The 12,578-nt window shown below is 43.5% G+C and overlaps 1 protein-coding gene across 1 annotated transcript; it reads left to right on the top strand.

Moving 5' to 3' along the window:
• The first annotated feature begins 205 nt into the window (after positions 1-205).
• FEM1B (fem-1 homolog B) lies at positions 206-11,630 on the top strand. Its single transcript, XM_049777857.1, has 2 exons — positions 206-461; positions 9,927-11,630. Exons 1-2 carry the CDS (start codon positions 214-216, stop codon positions 11,560-11,562), a joined length of 1,884 nt encoding a protein of 627 aa, XP_049633814.1. The 5' UTR covers positions 206-213; the 3' UTR covers positions 11,563-11,630.
• Positions 11,631-12,578: the final 948 nt, after the last annotated feature.

Genomic DNA, 12,578 nt, shown 5'->3' with positions numbered 1-12,578 from the left:
CGCCGCACAAGCCGCCGCCACTTCCGGGCGGCGCGACGTCCGGTGACGCCACTTCCGGTGTCGCGGCGGAAAGCTTCCGCCGCGCCGCCCGCCCGCCCGCCCGCCCGCCCGCCATGAAGATCTGCTGCGCGCACGGCCGGAGGCGGCCCTGACGCCCGGCCGGCCACCCCGGCGGCCGTGCATGGGCTGCGCCGGGCCGCGGCGGCCGGCGCCATGGAGGGGCTGGCGGGCTACGTGTACAAGGCGGCCAGCGAGGGCAAGGTGCTGACGCTGGCCGCGCTGCTGCTCAACCGCTCCGAGAGCGACGTGCGCTACCTGCTGGGCTACGTGAGCCAGCAGGCCGGCCAGCGCTCCACGCCGCTCATCATCGCCGCCCGCAACGGCCACGCCAAGGTGGTGCGCCTGCTGCTCGAGCACTACCGCGTGCACACGCAGCAGACGGGCACCGTGCGCTTCGACGGGTACGTGGCCGCCCGCCCGGCCGCCCCCGGCCCAGCGCCCCCTCTTCCCCGTCCCCTGCACACCCCCGTTCTCTCCTCCAGGCGCACCGGGCCTGCCTGGCTCCGACGGATCCCCCGACTCTGCTGGCTGGCTGGCTGGCTGGCTGGCTGGATGGATGGATGGATGGATGGATGGAGAGATGAGCTACCATGCACACACACCCACTCCCCACTCGGCCGCTCTGGAAGTGGACACTTCCATAAAGAGCACCCTCGTCTGGTTGCTGGAGTCCTCTGGTCAGGAATCGGGTGCCCCCCACCCTCCGATCCGACCCGCTCCTGATGTTGGCCAAGGTCCTCCTCCAGACGCAGAGGGGTTGCTGGAAAAATGTAGCCCTGGGTGACTCGATGCATGGGTTCAGAGTTCTGTGGTATTGTGGGCCGGGGGAGCTTTATCGTTTTCTATTATTCCACAGGTATGGGGGGAGAGAGGAGAGAGGAGAGAGAGAGAGAGAACAGAGAGAAAGATGAGAGAGAGAACAGAGAGGAGAGAGAAAAGAGAGAAAGAGAGGAGAAAGGAGGGAGAGAGAGGAGAGGAGACAGAAAGAGGAGAGAGAGGAGAGGAGAGGAGAGAGGAGAGAGACAGGAGAGAGAGGGAGAGGAGAGAATGAGAATAGAGGGGAGAGAGAGAATAGAGGGCAGAGAGGAGAGAGGGAGAGAGAGAGAGAATGAGAATAGAGGGGAGAGAGAGAAAAAAAGAGAGAGTCCTGGCGTCTGGCTTTCTGGGGTTATTTGCTTTTTAAGTCCGGTGAGGTTGAAGACACTGTTGCCCAGTTTGATGTCCACTCACCTGAGCAGGAGAGCAGCTGCCGACGGGTTTTTTTTTGCCGCTTTAATCACTTTTGTTTTTAGGGTCTCCTCCTGTTCTTGAGCTCTCGCAGAGTTTTTCAGCTTTTTTGGATGGAGGTCGGTGGGATCTAGCGGAAAGACGCGTGCCACTAGTTTTGGGGATTGGAAATGGCTTTGGCAAGATGGAATGGATTGAACAAGTATTTCCTTTTGAAGAGGTCTAGGGCGTTGTTAAGTTTTGGTTGTCTTTTTTCTTTGGTTTTTTGTTTTGTTTTGTTTTAAGGCTGTTGATTTTGTTTCCAGATGAGACGGCAGTATTTGAGAATATTCCATTTTAATCAAGTGGCAGTCCATGAGTAGTGTCTCCAGATAGCCTTTTCATGTTGACCAAAGATGGCCACCTGATTCCTCCTCACCCCCTACCCCCACCGGTTCCTGTGGCCTTTCTCTTAACTCCCAAGGCCTTTCCGGTACCCATAAGTGAGAAAAGCAGAGGGACCGCTGAACTTCCAGCATGGTTCAGTGCCATTGGCCATGCATCCATCCAGGAATGTGTGGTCATAGCTCCTGGGAACCTTGCTTCTAAGGAGCTTGCAGGGTGGGGGGGTTCTCTTTAGTTTAGATAAAGGAGAATAGTAGTGAGAGAGAAAAAAAAAACCCCACAGTTTTAAAGCACTCGGAAAGGCTTTTCTTAGTGCTCTTTGTTATACATCAGCAAGGTATTTTAGAAATGTAAATGAATCTGAAAAGACTAGAAGACATCCTTGTCCTATACAGTGGTTTGCCATGAGCAGCATCTATGAAACCAAAGAGCTCAGTAAACATATTAAACTATCCTGGAGCTTGGGTATGTAGCCACGTGGAACATACTGTCCCCCCATGCAAGAGAACGATCTGGTAAGGGACTCAGAGAAATAGAAATGAGTAATTGCAGATGCTGTGCTATTTAGGGCTATAAAAATCTCTTGGTCTGATGGAGGGAGCTCAAGAGGAGAAAACACTTCGTTTTGCAGTGGAATTTGGGAAGACTTCATGGTGGAGGTGATGTTCTATTCCATAGGAGGTGAAGAAGAGGCTGCAGCAGTGTGGCTGAAGAGCCTGTGCATTTCTAGAGAAGGACTCACCAGAGACATGAAGGGGGTCGTGGTGGCAGTGGTGGTGGGACCAGATCTTGATAATCGACTATCAGAAGTCTGACTAGTCAGACAATAGTGGAGATTTTTTTTTTTTTGGTGATTTTTGGGTCACACCCGGCAGTGCTCGGGTTATTCCTGGCTCCAGGCTCAGAAATTGCTCCTGGCAGGCACGGGGGACCATATGGGGCGCCAGGATTCCAACCGATGACCTCCTGCATGATAGGCAACGCCTTACCTCCATGCTATCTCTCCTGCCCCCTGGAGATTCTTATAATTCTTACTTTAACAAGAATTTCCTAGAGTATCTTTTTTTGTCTATAAATTATTTTTTAAGCCACTATGTAAAGTAGCATTTTATTAAATGCCTATCATGGGCCTAGCAGTAATGGCGAACCTTTTTGAGCCTGATTGCTCCAACTACCGCACAAAACCAAAGAGTTTCCCCGAAAGGTCCTGCGCGTCAATTAAACCTTAATAACAAGATTTTAGTATCTAAAAGCTATGCGCATGTGCCGCATATCTTAATTGCAGACCTTCCTACGTGCCAGCTGCAAGGCACAGGTTCGCCATCGCGGGCTAGCCTAGATACCTTGTTCTGTGGAGAGAACACCAAATAAAACTTGCAGGGTTTCTACTTTTTTATTTTATTCTGTTGGTATTGGGGTCGTGGTGGTTGTGTCATACCCAGCAGTGCTCAAGGATCACTCCTGACTGCTTTCGAGGAACATAGGGATGCTGGGGATGGAACCTGGGTTCGATTCTTTCAAGGCAACACCCTACCCACTTGTACTGTCACTCCAGCTCCAGGGTGTCTACTTTTGAGGACATGAAGTCTCTGGCTACTCCTCTTGCCCACTGTGAGATTCTTTTTTACAATTTATTTTAGTCATTTTGGCATTTCAGAAGTAGATAGAATGTTCCTTGTAAATGTCATGCATTTCCTTTGCACTCATTCTGGGCATTGTGAAAACGTTAGCTTGAGTGAAGTGTTAACTCTGCAAAGCTCTTTCACCCCTTTGGGGCTGGCTTTTGTGCCAGCTCCCCTTTAGGTGTCAGTGGCACTTGAGACCCAGGCCAAGAGGGAACTGATTATTAATTCTCTGTGTAGATGAAATGTTTCCCAGTTTTTGTATATTTGTGTCTATAGGCATATATACACGTGGATAATAGAAACTCTCAGGGTGGAGAACCTTTTATCTGCTGTGGCTGGATACTTATTCACAGGTATACAGTATAGGCACATGGCTGTAGGCAACTGACACAGAGCACACTTGTCTATTCCAGCATGTACCAGTACCAGGGCCAGGTCACAGTCCTCTGCCATCCTCTATTCTAAGCCTCCTGTTGGTATGTAGTTACTTGTTCAGTTATGTATGGTGGTGGGAGCCACCAGTGCTTGGGAGGCACTGGGTGATGGATGTTAAACTCAGGACCTTGTTGGACCTGAGCAATAGCACAGCAGGGAGGCCGTTTGCCTTGCACTTGGCCCACCTGGGTTTGATCCCTGGCATTCCATATGGTTCCCTGAGCCTGTCTGGAATAATTTCTGAGCGCAGAGGTAGGAGTAACCCTCGAGTGCCGCCCCAAAACAAAACAAACAAAAACAGCTTTATACTTGTGGAGTTTGTGCTTTTACCCTGTTGTGCTGGCTTGCTCTGTTTTTATTGTTTAGTAGTAACTCAGATTATTTCACTAATGGCTTGGTATATGAAAGCCAGAATTGATACAGATCAGCGGATCAGAAGAAAAACATTGAGAGAATGAAAGGAGAGCCATTAGCTGTCTAGTGGGATGTTGTTAGGAGTGTTGTAGAAATGGAAGAGAACCCAGAATCTATGGTGGAACATGACTAAGGACTCTGAGGGTGGCCTGACTGCTTGCTCTCTGACACTTTGTGGGCACCTTTGCCCTAGAAGAGATTTATTGACATGGATGGGAAGGGGAATGACCTGAGAATCCTGAGGCTTGTCTTCCAGTCCTTCAGTTTTAGTCAGTGCTAGTTGTGTTGTAATGAATGTCCAGGGGAAGAGGTAAAGCACTATCATTTGATTGCATTTAGAAAGTCACTGATGGCAATATGGAGTTTAGAGAATTACTTATGAGCTAATACTTTTAATGAGTTTGGTTAATATAAAGTATTGCAATTGTGTGTATATGATGAATTTTTACTTCCACTTCAAATGTTTGAATCATTTGCTTTTCATTTCAAATTGAACCAGGAAGTAGATTAGCTCAGCAGTTTTGGGATCAGAATATCTATTGTTATGAATTGTTTTCATCATCTATGACTACTGTTGGTTTAAGAAGGTAAATACAGGTTAATATTGATTGCTGTTTAAGGTGAAATACTATAATAGAGAGTTTGTACTAGTTTTCAACTAAATCTAGAATTGTTTTTGCATTGGCACTAAGTATTTTTTTCATTAATTTTATTATATCCTTATTTTCTATTATGAATACACTTAACACTTTGGGCCATAGACTTATAACAACATTTTGTGGATAAAATCATGTCACAGTGGTTTTAATTCTTTATAATATGATTAGGGACTGGAGTGGTAGTACATTGGGTGGGAGCACTTGCCTTGCATGCTGCTGATTTGGGACAATCACCTTACTGCATATGGACTTCTCTGACCCTCTAACCCTGCCTATAGTGATCCCTGAGTAAAGAGCCAGGAGTAAGTGAGTGCTGCCAGAAGTCATGTTTTCTCCCCTCTGTCCCCTCTCATTAAACATTCTCATTTGAATGTTGAAATACTCAGGGCCTGAGTCATAGTACAGCAGGTAGGGTGCTTGCCTTGCACATGGCCAACCTGGTTGTCCTGGTCTCAGTATTCCATATGATCCTCCAAGCCCCACCAGAATGATCCCTAAATGTTGAGCTAGAAATAATCCCTGAGCATTGCTGGGTATGTACCCACCCCCAAGTAGAAATACAAAATTCACTGTTTCTGAATGACCCATTTTTTTTGTTGCATTCTGCGGTGATTTTTTTCTTTGGAGGGGGGGGTCATAGCTGTCATCATTACCTTAATCATTTTTGCAGATTCTGACACAACAGTGTGTGGAAAATTGGGAATTATTAGGCTACATCATAAGGTTATTAGACTATTATGAAAAACCAGTTAAATATTTTTAATTTAGTTTTTACTAGTACATGATAAATTCTGGTAGGATTACAGTCAGAACATTTGATTTCAGTAACTTTGTTTCCATCTTTAAATTTGAATTTATATTGCTTGTGTTTATATATATATATATATATTCTTTTTTTTTTTTTTTTTTTTTTTGGGCTACACCCGGCGGTGCTCAGGTGTTACTCCTGGCTATCTGCTTAGAAATAGCTCCTGGCAGGCACTGGGGACCAAATGGGACGCTGGGATTCGAACCAACCACTTTAGGTCCTAGATCGGCTGCTTGCAAGGCAAACGCTGCTGTGCTATCTTTCTGGCCTCTGTGTTTTATATTTCTAAGCTGATTCTAAGATGGATGCATCTTTTTTTGTTTATGCTTGGGGCCTTACCAAGGGGTGCTTAGGATCTGCTCCTGGCTCATTGCTTGAAGATTGTCCCTAGAAGTGCAAGTGGGGGACCATTTGGTGTTGGGGTCAAACCTGACACTCCAAAGTGTGGTACTCCCACCCTTTCACCTCTCTTTCTAATCTGCTTCATGTTTGTCTGTTTTGGGCCACACCTGGTGACACTCAGAGGTTACTCCTGGCTAGGCATGCACTCAGAAATTGCTCCTGGCTTGGGGGGGACCATATGGGACGCCAGGGGATGGGACTGTAGTCCGACCTAAGTCAGCTGTGTGCAAGGCAAACGCCCTACCGCTGTGACGCTGCTCCAGACCTAGAAGTCTTGTTTTATTTTATTTTTTAATTTATTTTATTTATTTATTTTTTTGGTGGTTTTTGGGTCACACCCGGCTGTGCTCAGGGGTTATTCCTGGCTCCAGGCTCAGAAATTGCTCCTGGCAGGCAAGGGGGGGGGGGGACGACCATATGGGATGCCGGGATTCGAACCGATGACCTCCTGCATGAAAGGCAGACACCTTACCTCTAGTGCCACCGCACCAGCCCCCCCAGAGGTCTTGTTTTAAGCTAGATTTATTACTTCATTTTTTTGATGTTGTAAGTGGTATTATTGACAGTGAAAGAAAAACAATTGAACTCATGACAGTACAATTAACAAGAAAGTATACTGAAATGTTTGCAAAGGTGCAATGACAGCACTAAAGTGTTATTATTTTCTTGATTCTTATCTTTTGGGTGGGGATGTCCACACACTGTGGTACTAAAGGCTTACTTCTGGCTCTGTGCTCAGGGGTCACTCATTGTGGTGCTCTGTGGTACTGGGGGCTTGAATTGAACCTGTGTACTCTCTAGTCCCTCTTGATTCATTCTTGTAAATATTAGTAAAATTGGAAGATGGAGGGGAGACACTTGCCTTCTGTGCAGCAACTTTGGCCACAATTTTGCTTGTATCTCTGATACTTCCTGTGGTTTTACCATTTCCAGGGATCACTCCTGACCAAGAAAAGATAATCTATATCTCTGGGCCTGTCCCCTCTCCAATTCAGTAAAATGGCACTGAACAATTAATTTTTTAAAGGTTTTTAGGTCAAATCTCTTGATGCTCAGGTCTTACTTGTGGCTCTGCACGAAGAAATCGATCGAGGTGGTGCTTGGGGGATCATATGGCCTACTGGGGATTAAACCCTGGTCAGCCACATACAAGGCAAGCTCCTTACCTTGTACTATCACTCTAGCCCCAAGCAAAAAAAAAACTTTTTTTTTTTTTTTTTTTTTGTTTTTGGGCCACACCTGGTGATGCTCAGGGGTTACTTCTGGCTATGTGCTCAGAAATCTCAGAAATCGCTCCTGGCTTGGGGAACCATATGGGACACTGGGGGATTGAATCTCATGCGGTCCGTCCTAGGCTAGCATGGGCAAGGCGGACGCCTTACTGCTAGTGCCACTGCTCTGGCCCCGAATTTTTATTTTATTTAATTAATTAATTTTTGGGGATACACCTGGCATACTCAGGAATTACTCATGGTAGGTGTGTGAGGGAACATGTAGGATGCTGGGGATCAAACCTGGGTCAGTCAGCCATGTGCAAGGAAAATTCCCTACATACTACCACCCAAGTCTGAGTCCTCCTCCAGCAAAAATTTTATATGGAACTTAATAAACCTTCACCTTTTAAAAAAGCTATTGCTTCTATACACTAATTGTGGAGATTTTAAGTGCTCAGTTTGGTGATCCCCTCTACCCCATACACATATAGAGATATAAGACATTTATAATAGCTTTAAGTTGCTTCTCAGTCAATTTCATACCCTTCCAAATATCCTTCTCCATAGGTAACCTATATGTACCTGTTACTAAGTAGGCCTTTGCTTTTGTTATTTGAACTGCAGAAGTAGTTAAGGTGGTCTTTTATTTGAACAGAAATGGTAAGTGGGTATTGTTAGGGTTAAACTATAATACTGTAAATATTTATATAATATATAAATATAATTATAACATTTTAATTATAAATATTTTATATATTATTTATATAAGAATATACTATACGTTGTTTTGTTTCATGGAAGACAATTTAACTAGGTCACAACATTTTTTAGAAGTATTTATTTTTGAGTTTGGGTGACATCTAGCTGTGCTTAGGCCTTACTCTTTCTGGTGGACTCATGCCTTACTCCTGGCTCTGCTTAGAGATCATTCCTGGGGTGCTGGGGCTTGAACCCAGGTTGGCTGTGTACAAGGCAAGCTCCTTAGCCACTCTGCTATCTTTTCAGTCCTTTCTAGCATAAAATTGTATAGTGATAAGCTTATCAGTGAGGTTTTGGTATAAATACTTTTTAAAACTTATAGATTACTTTATTTAAAGACCCCATTTTATATAGTTGTGCATAGGACATTTGTTTGTGTCACACCTATTCCAATTCCCTGGTGTAAATATTTAATTCATTAGTGAATGTTGTTTTTGATTGACCTTTTTTTTTCCCTTTAAATACTCCCAAGTATATTTAGATAGTGTATGACACAGTAGAAGTATCTTCAGCAAAAACTATATTTTAGGTATGATGGTAAGTAGTAGAAGTATGAGTTAGAAAATTGAGGTTTGGGAAAATACTAAAGTAGAAAACTAGTTAAGATTGACCTCTTAGCCGGAATTCAATTTTATATATGTAGTAATGAACCTAGCACAGACCATACATTAAGTAAATGATACACATTAAGCCACAGAGTCTAGTCATAATCTAAAGATCAGGGTTATTTAGTCTTACTTGGTTGTTCTAGTAATAATTTTTGTTGTAGTCATTACTTTTTGGGGGCGCCCACACCCGGAGATGCTCAGGGGTTAGTTACTCTTAGATCTACACTCAGGAATTACTCCTGGTGGGGTTTGGGGGAAACCATATAGGATGCTGTGATAGAACCCAGGTTGGCAAGTGCAAGGCAAAAAAGTGCCCTATACTATCTAGTCCCACTTATTTTTCTTTTTCACTGTTAATATTTTCCCTCAACTGGTTCAGCTGAGGAAACTGCCACCTAATGTGCATTCACATCTATGTATAAAACTTTTTTTGATTTGTTTGGGGGCTACATCTGGCTCTGTACTTAGGAATCACTGCTGGTAGTACTTTGGGAATATGTGGTACCAGTGTTTAAACCCTGGTTGACCACATTGATTAGGCAATTGATTAGGTCATTTGGAGGAAGAATTTTCTTCTAAATTATTTTTGGGGAGTTCTTATTGATATATATTGATTAGGTAATTTGGAGGAAGAATTTTCTTCTAAATTATTTTTGGGGCATTCTTATTGATATATATTGATTAGGTAATTTGGAGGAAGGGGTTCTTATTGATATATGTTGCTTAGGTAATTTGGAGGAAGAATTTTTTTCTAAATTATTTTTGGGGGATTCTTATTGATATAGTTAAAGACCCTAACACCTGAGATTATGAGGAGGAGGAATAAAGCTCTTAAGAGTCGGTACCTCGGCTTGGTGGAAAAGAAGATACCTCTGACTTTTCTGAATTGCATTTAATTTTGCGAGAGAAGTTGGTGACTAATTTTTAAGGTTTACATACTTTTGTTATAACAGTGATAAGTAACTTATTAAGTACAAACATAGCAGGTCCTTGAATAACATTTATTATAACATTGGTCGGGGAGGGGAAGATTTCAAGCCATGTTGAAACAAAACAGACTATTTGGCAGATTCATTTAAAGAATGAAATTTCATTTAAAGAATTTCATTTGAAGTCAGCTTCTACAAGCCTGTTATTTATATTAAGTGAGGACTTTGGTATGCAACGCTCTTTACTTAGATGAGTAGGCCTGCATTTGACCACACTTTCCATAATGTTTCCATAATGTTCAGTAAATCAATTTTTTGGTTGACGCAGATGAGCATGTCCTTTAACTGTTCGCGAGGGCACACGGCCATTGGGATTGACTCATTTGTCCTTTTCCTGATTAGGTATGTCATCGACGGTGCCACCGCTCTCTGGTGTGCAGCAGGAGCCGGGCATTTTGACGTCGTCAAGCTTCTTGTCAGCCATGGAGCCAATGTGAACCACACCACAGTCACTAACTCAACTCCCCTGCGAGCTGCGTGCTTCGATGGCAGACTGGACATTGTGAAGTACTTGGTGGAAAACAATGCCAACATCAGCATTGCCAACAAGTACGATAACACCTGCCTGATGATCGCAGCGTACAAGGGACACACTGATGTGGTCAGATACCTTTTAGAACAACGTGCTGATCCCAATGCGAAGGCACACTGTGGGGCGACAGCACTGCACTTCGCAGCTGAAGCTGGGCACATAGACATTGTGAAAGAGCTGATAAAATGGCGTGCTGCTATAGTGGTGAATGGTCATGGGATGACGCCATTGAAGGTAGCTGCTGAAAGCTGTAAAGCAGATGTTGTTGAACTATTGCTCTCGCATGCCGATTGTGACAAAAGGAGCCGAATTGAAGCTTTGGAACTCCTGGGTGCCTCTTTTGCAAACGATCGTGAGAACTATGACATCATGAAGACATACCACTATTTGTATTTAGCTATGTTGGAGAGGTTTCAAGATGGTGATAATGTTCTGGAGAAAGAGGTTCTCCCTCCGATCCATGCCTATGGGAATAGAACTGAATGTCGAAATCCTCAGGAACTGGAATCCATTCGGCAAGACCGAGATGCTCTTCATATGGAAGGCCTTATAGTTCGGGAACGGATTTTAGGTGCTGACAATATTGATGTTTCCCATCCTATTATTTACAGGGGAGCTGTTTATGCAGATAACATGGAATTCGAGCAGTGTATTAAGCTCTGGCTTCATGCCCTGCATCTCAGGCAGAAAGGTAACAGGAACACCCATAAGGATCTTCTTCGTTTTGCTCAAGTTTTCTCCCAGATGATACATTTGAATGAAACTGTGAAGGCCCCAGACATTGAATGTGTTTTGAGATGCAGCGTTCTGGAAATAGAGCAGAGTATGAACAGAGTCAGAAATGTTCCGGATGCTGATGCTCACAGTGCTCTGGACAATTACGAATGTAATCTCTACACCTTTCTGTATTTAGTGTGCATCTCCACCAAAACACAGTGCAGTGAAGAAGACCAGTGTAGAATCAACAAGCAGATCTACAACTTGATCCACCTGGATCCCAGGACGCGGGAAGGTTTCACCTTGCTGCATTTAGCTGTCAACTCCAACACCCCAGTCGACGATTTCCACACTAACGACGTCTGCAGCTTTCCCAATGCGCTCGTCACGAAGCTCCTGCTGGACTGTGGTGCTGAGGTGAACGCTGTGGACAATGAGGGGAACAGTGCCCTTCACATCATTGTCCAGTACAACAGGCCCATCAGTGATTTTTTGACCTTGCACTCTATCATCATTAGCCTCGTAGAAGCTGGCGCTCACACTGACATGACAAACAAACAGAACAAGACTCCGCTAGATAAAAGTACGACTGGGGTGTCTGAAATACTACTTAAAACTCAGATGAAGATGAGTCTCAAGTGCCTGGCTGCCCGAGCAGTTCGGGCCAATGACATTAACTACCAAGACCAGATCCCCAGAACTCTGGAAGAATTTGTTGGATTTCATTAAGTGACTGGATCTGTAAAATCGTTTAATGTGGTGCTAAAAGTAAAGGACTTTAATCACAGACCATAGAATTATGTGTTCGTAAATTCTACTTTTCTTTCCATTTGCCCCCTCCCCCGCCCATCCATCCTTCCTAGTTAGTCTTTTTGGCTCATCTGGCAGTTGATTTTTAACTATACTTTCAACAAAGCCACGTTGTTTAGGTGTTTGCATAGTGGTCACTTAACTTTGTTTTAAGGAACATAGAATATCTTATGTAACAAGAAATAGTTATGATTTAAAGTTGGTAATGTTTTAAAAAAAACTGCCTATGAAAGTATTTCTGTTAGGCCTGTGTCAGCATATTATCCTTTGAACAGTTTTGAGAATTTCAAGAAGAGAACCACTGAAAAGGAAAGTTAAGAGCAGTTGGATAGCTGAGTGTTTCTGCACATGCCAAACTGCTGGAGGTAGTTTTCACTTTTTCATTAGTTAGTGTGTTTGACGCATTATAACTTTGGAGGATTAAAAGAAGATAGAGCTTCAGATGAATTGATTAAAATGTACTAATTTAATAATAGCTACAGTTCATAAAATTCAACCCATTGAAGTCGTTGCATTATGCTGGGTGGTATATACAAAGTGGCACTACTCTTAGCAACCTTTTAGAGAATATTGATGGACTACTAGCCATTAGGCTTGAATTCTAAAAATGATTTGAAGTTTCTGTTTTCATGTAATTTATCTAAATCGCAGCAGTCTGCATTTTAACGTAGCTCACAGACATGTAAAAACAATGCTGTATTTTCTTATGAAACAAATGGTCTCATAGAGTTATTCATTCTATTTTTGTCCCCTTCTCTCATTCCTCTTGTGTGCTACCTTCTGAATTTTGGAAACAGCTTTTTTAGAGGGCATTATTGGTGCCTCCCTGTAAGGTATTGATGACAGATGAAAAGGAACCAGGATATTTTTTTTTTAACTTTCTGTGATTAGTCTGTGATAAAAAGTATAAAAATGACTAGTGTGGTATAGGAAAT

The sequence above is a fragment of the Suncus etruscus genome, chromosome 1, assembly GCF_024139225.1.
Source record: "Suncus etruscus isolate mSunEtr1 chromosome 1, mSunEtr1.pri.cur, whole genome shotgun sequence".
Classification (NCBI taxonomy): domain Eukaryota; kingdom Metazoa; phylum Chordata; class Mammalia; order Eulipotyphla; family Soricidae; genus Suncus; species Suncus etruscus.
The sequence above is the reverse complement of the archived record's forward strand: the minus strand, read 5'-3'. Positions and strand labels throughout refer to the sequence as shown.

Bases quoted from the DNA above. Each gene is read 5' to 3' on its own strand.
- FEM1B (XM_049777857.1), top strand. From the start codon at position 214: ATGGAGGGGCTGGCGGGCTACGTGTACAAGGCGGCCAGCGAGGGCAAG. The intron at 462-9,926 runs GTACGTGGCCGC...TTTCCTGATTAG, and splicing joins GGCACCGTGCGCTTCGACGG to GTATGTCATCGACGGTGCCA.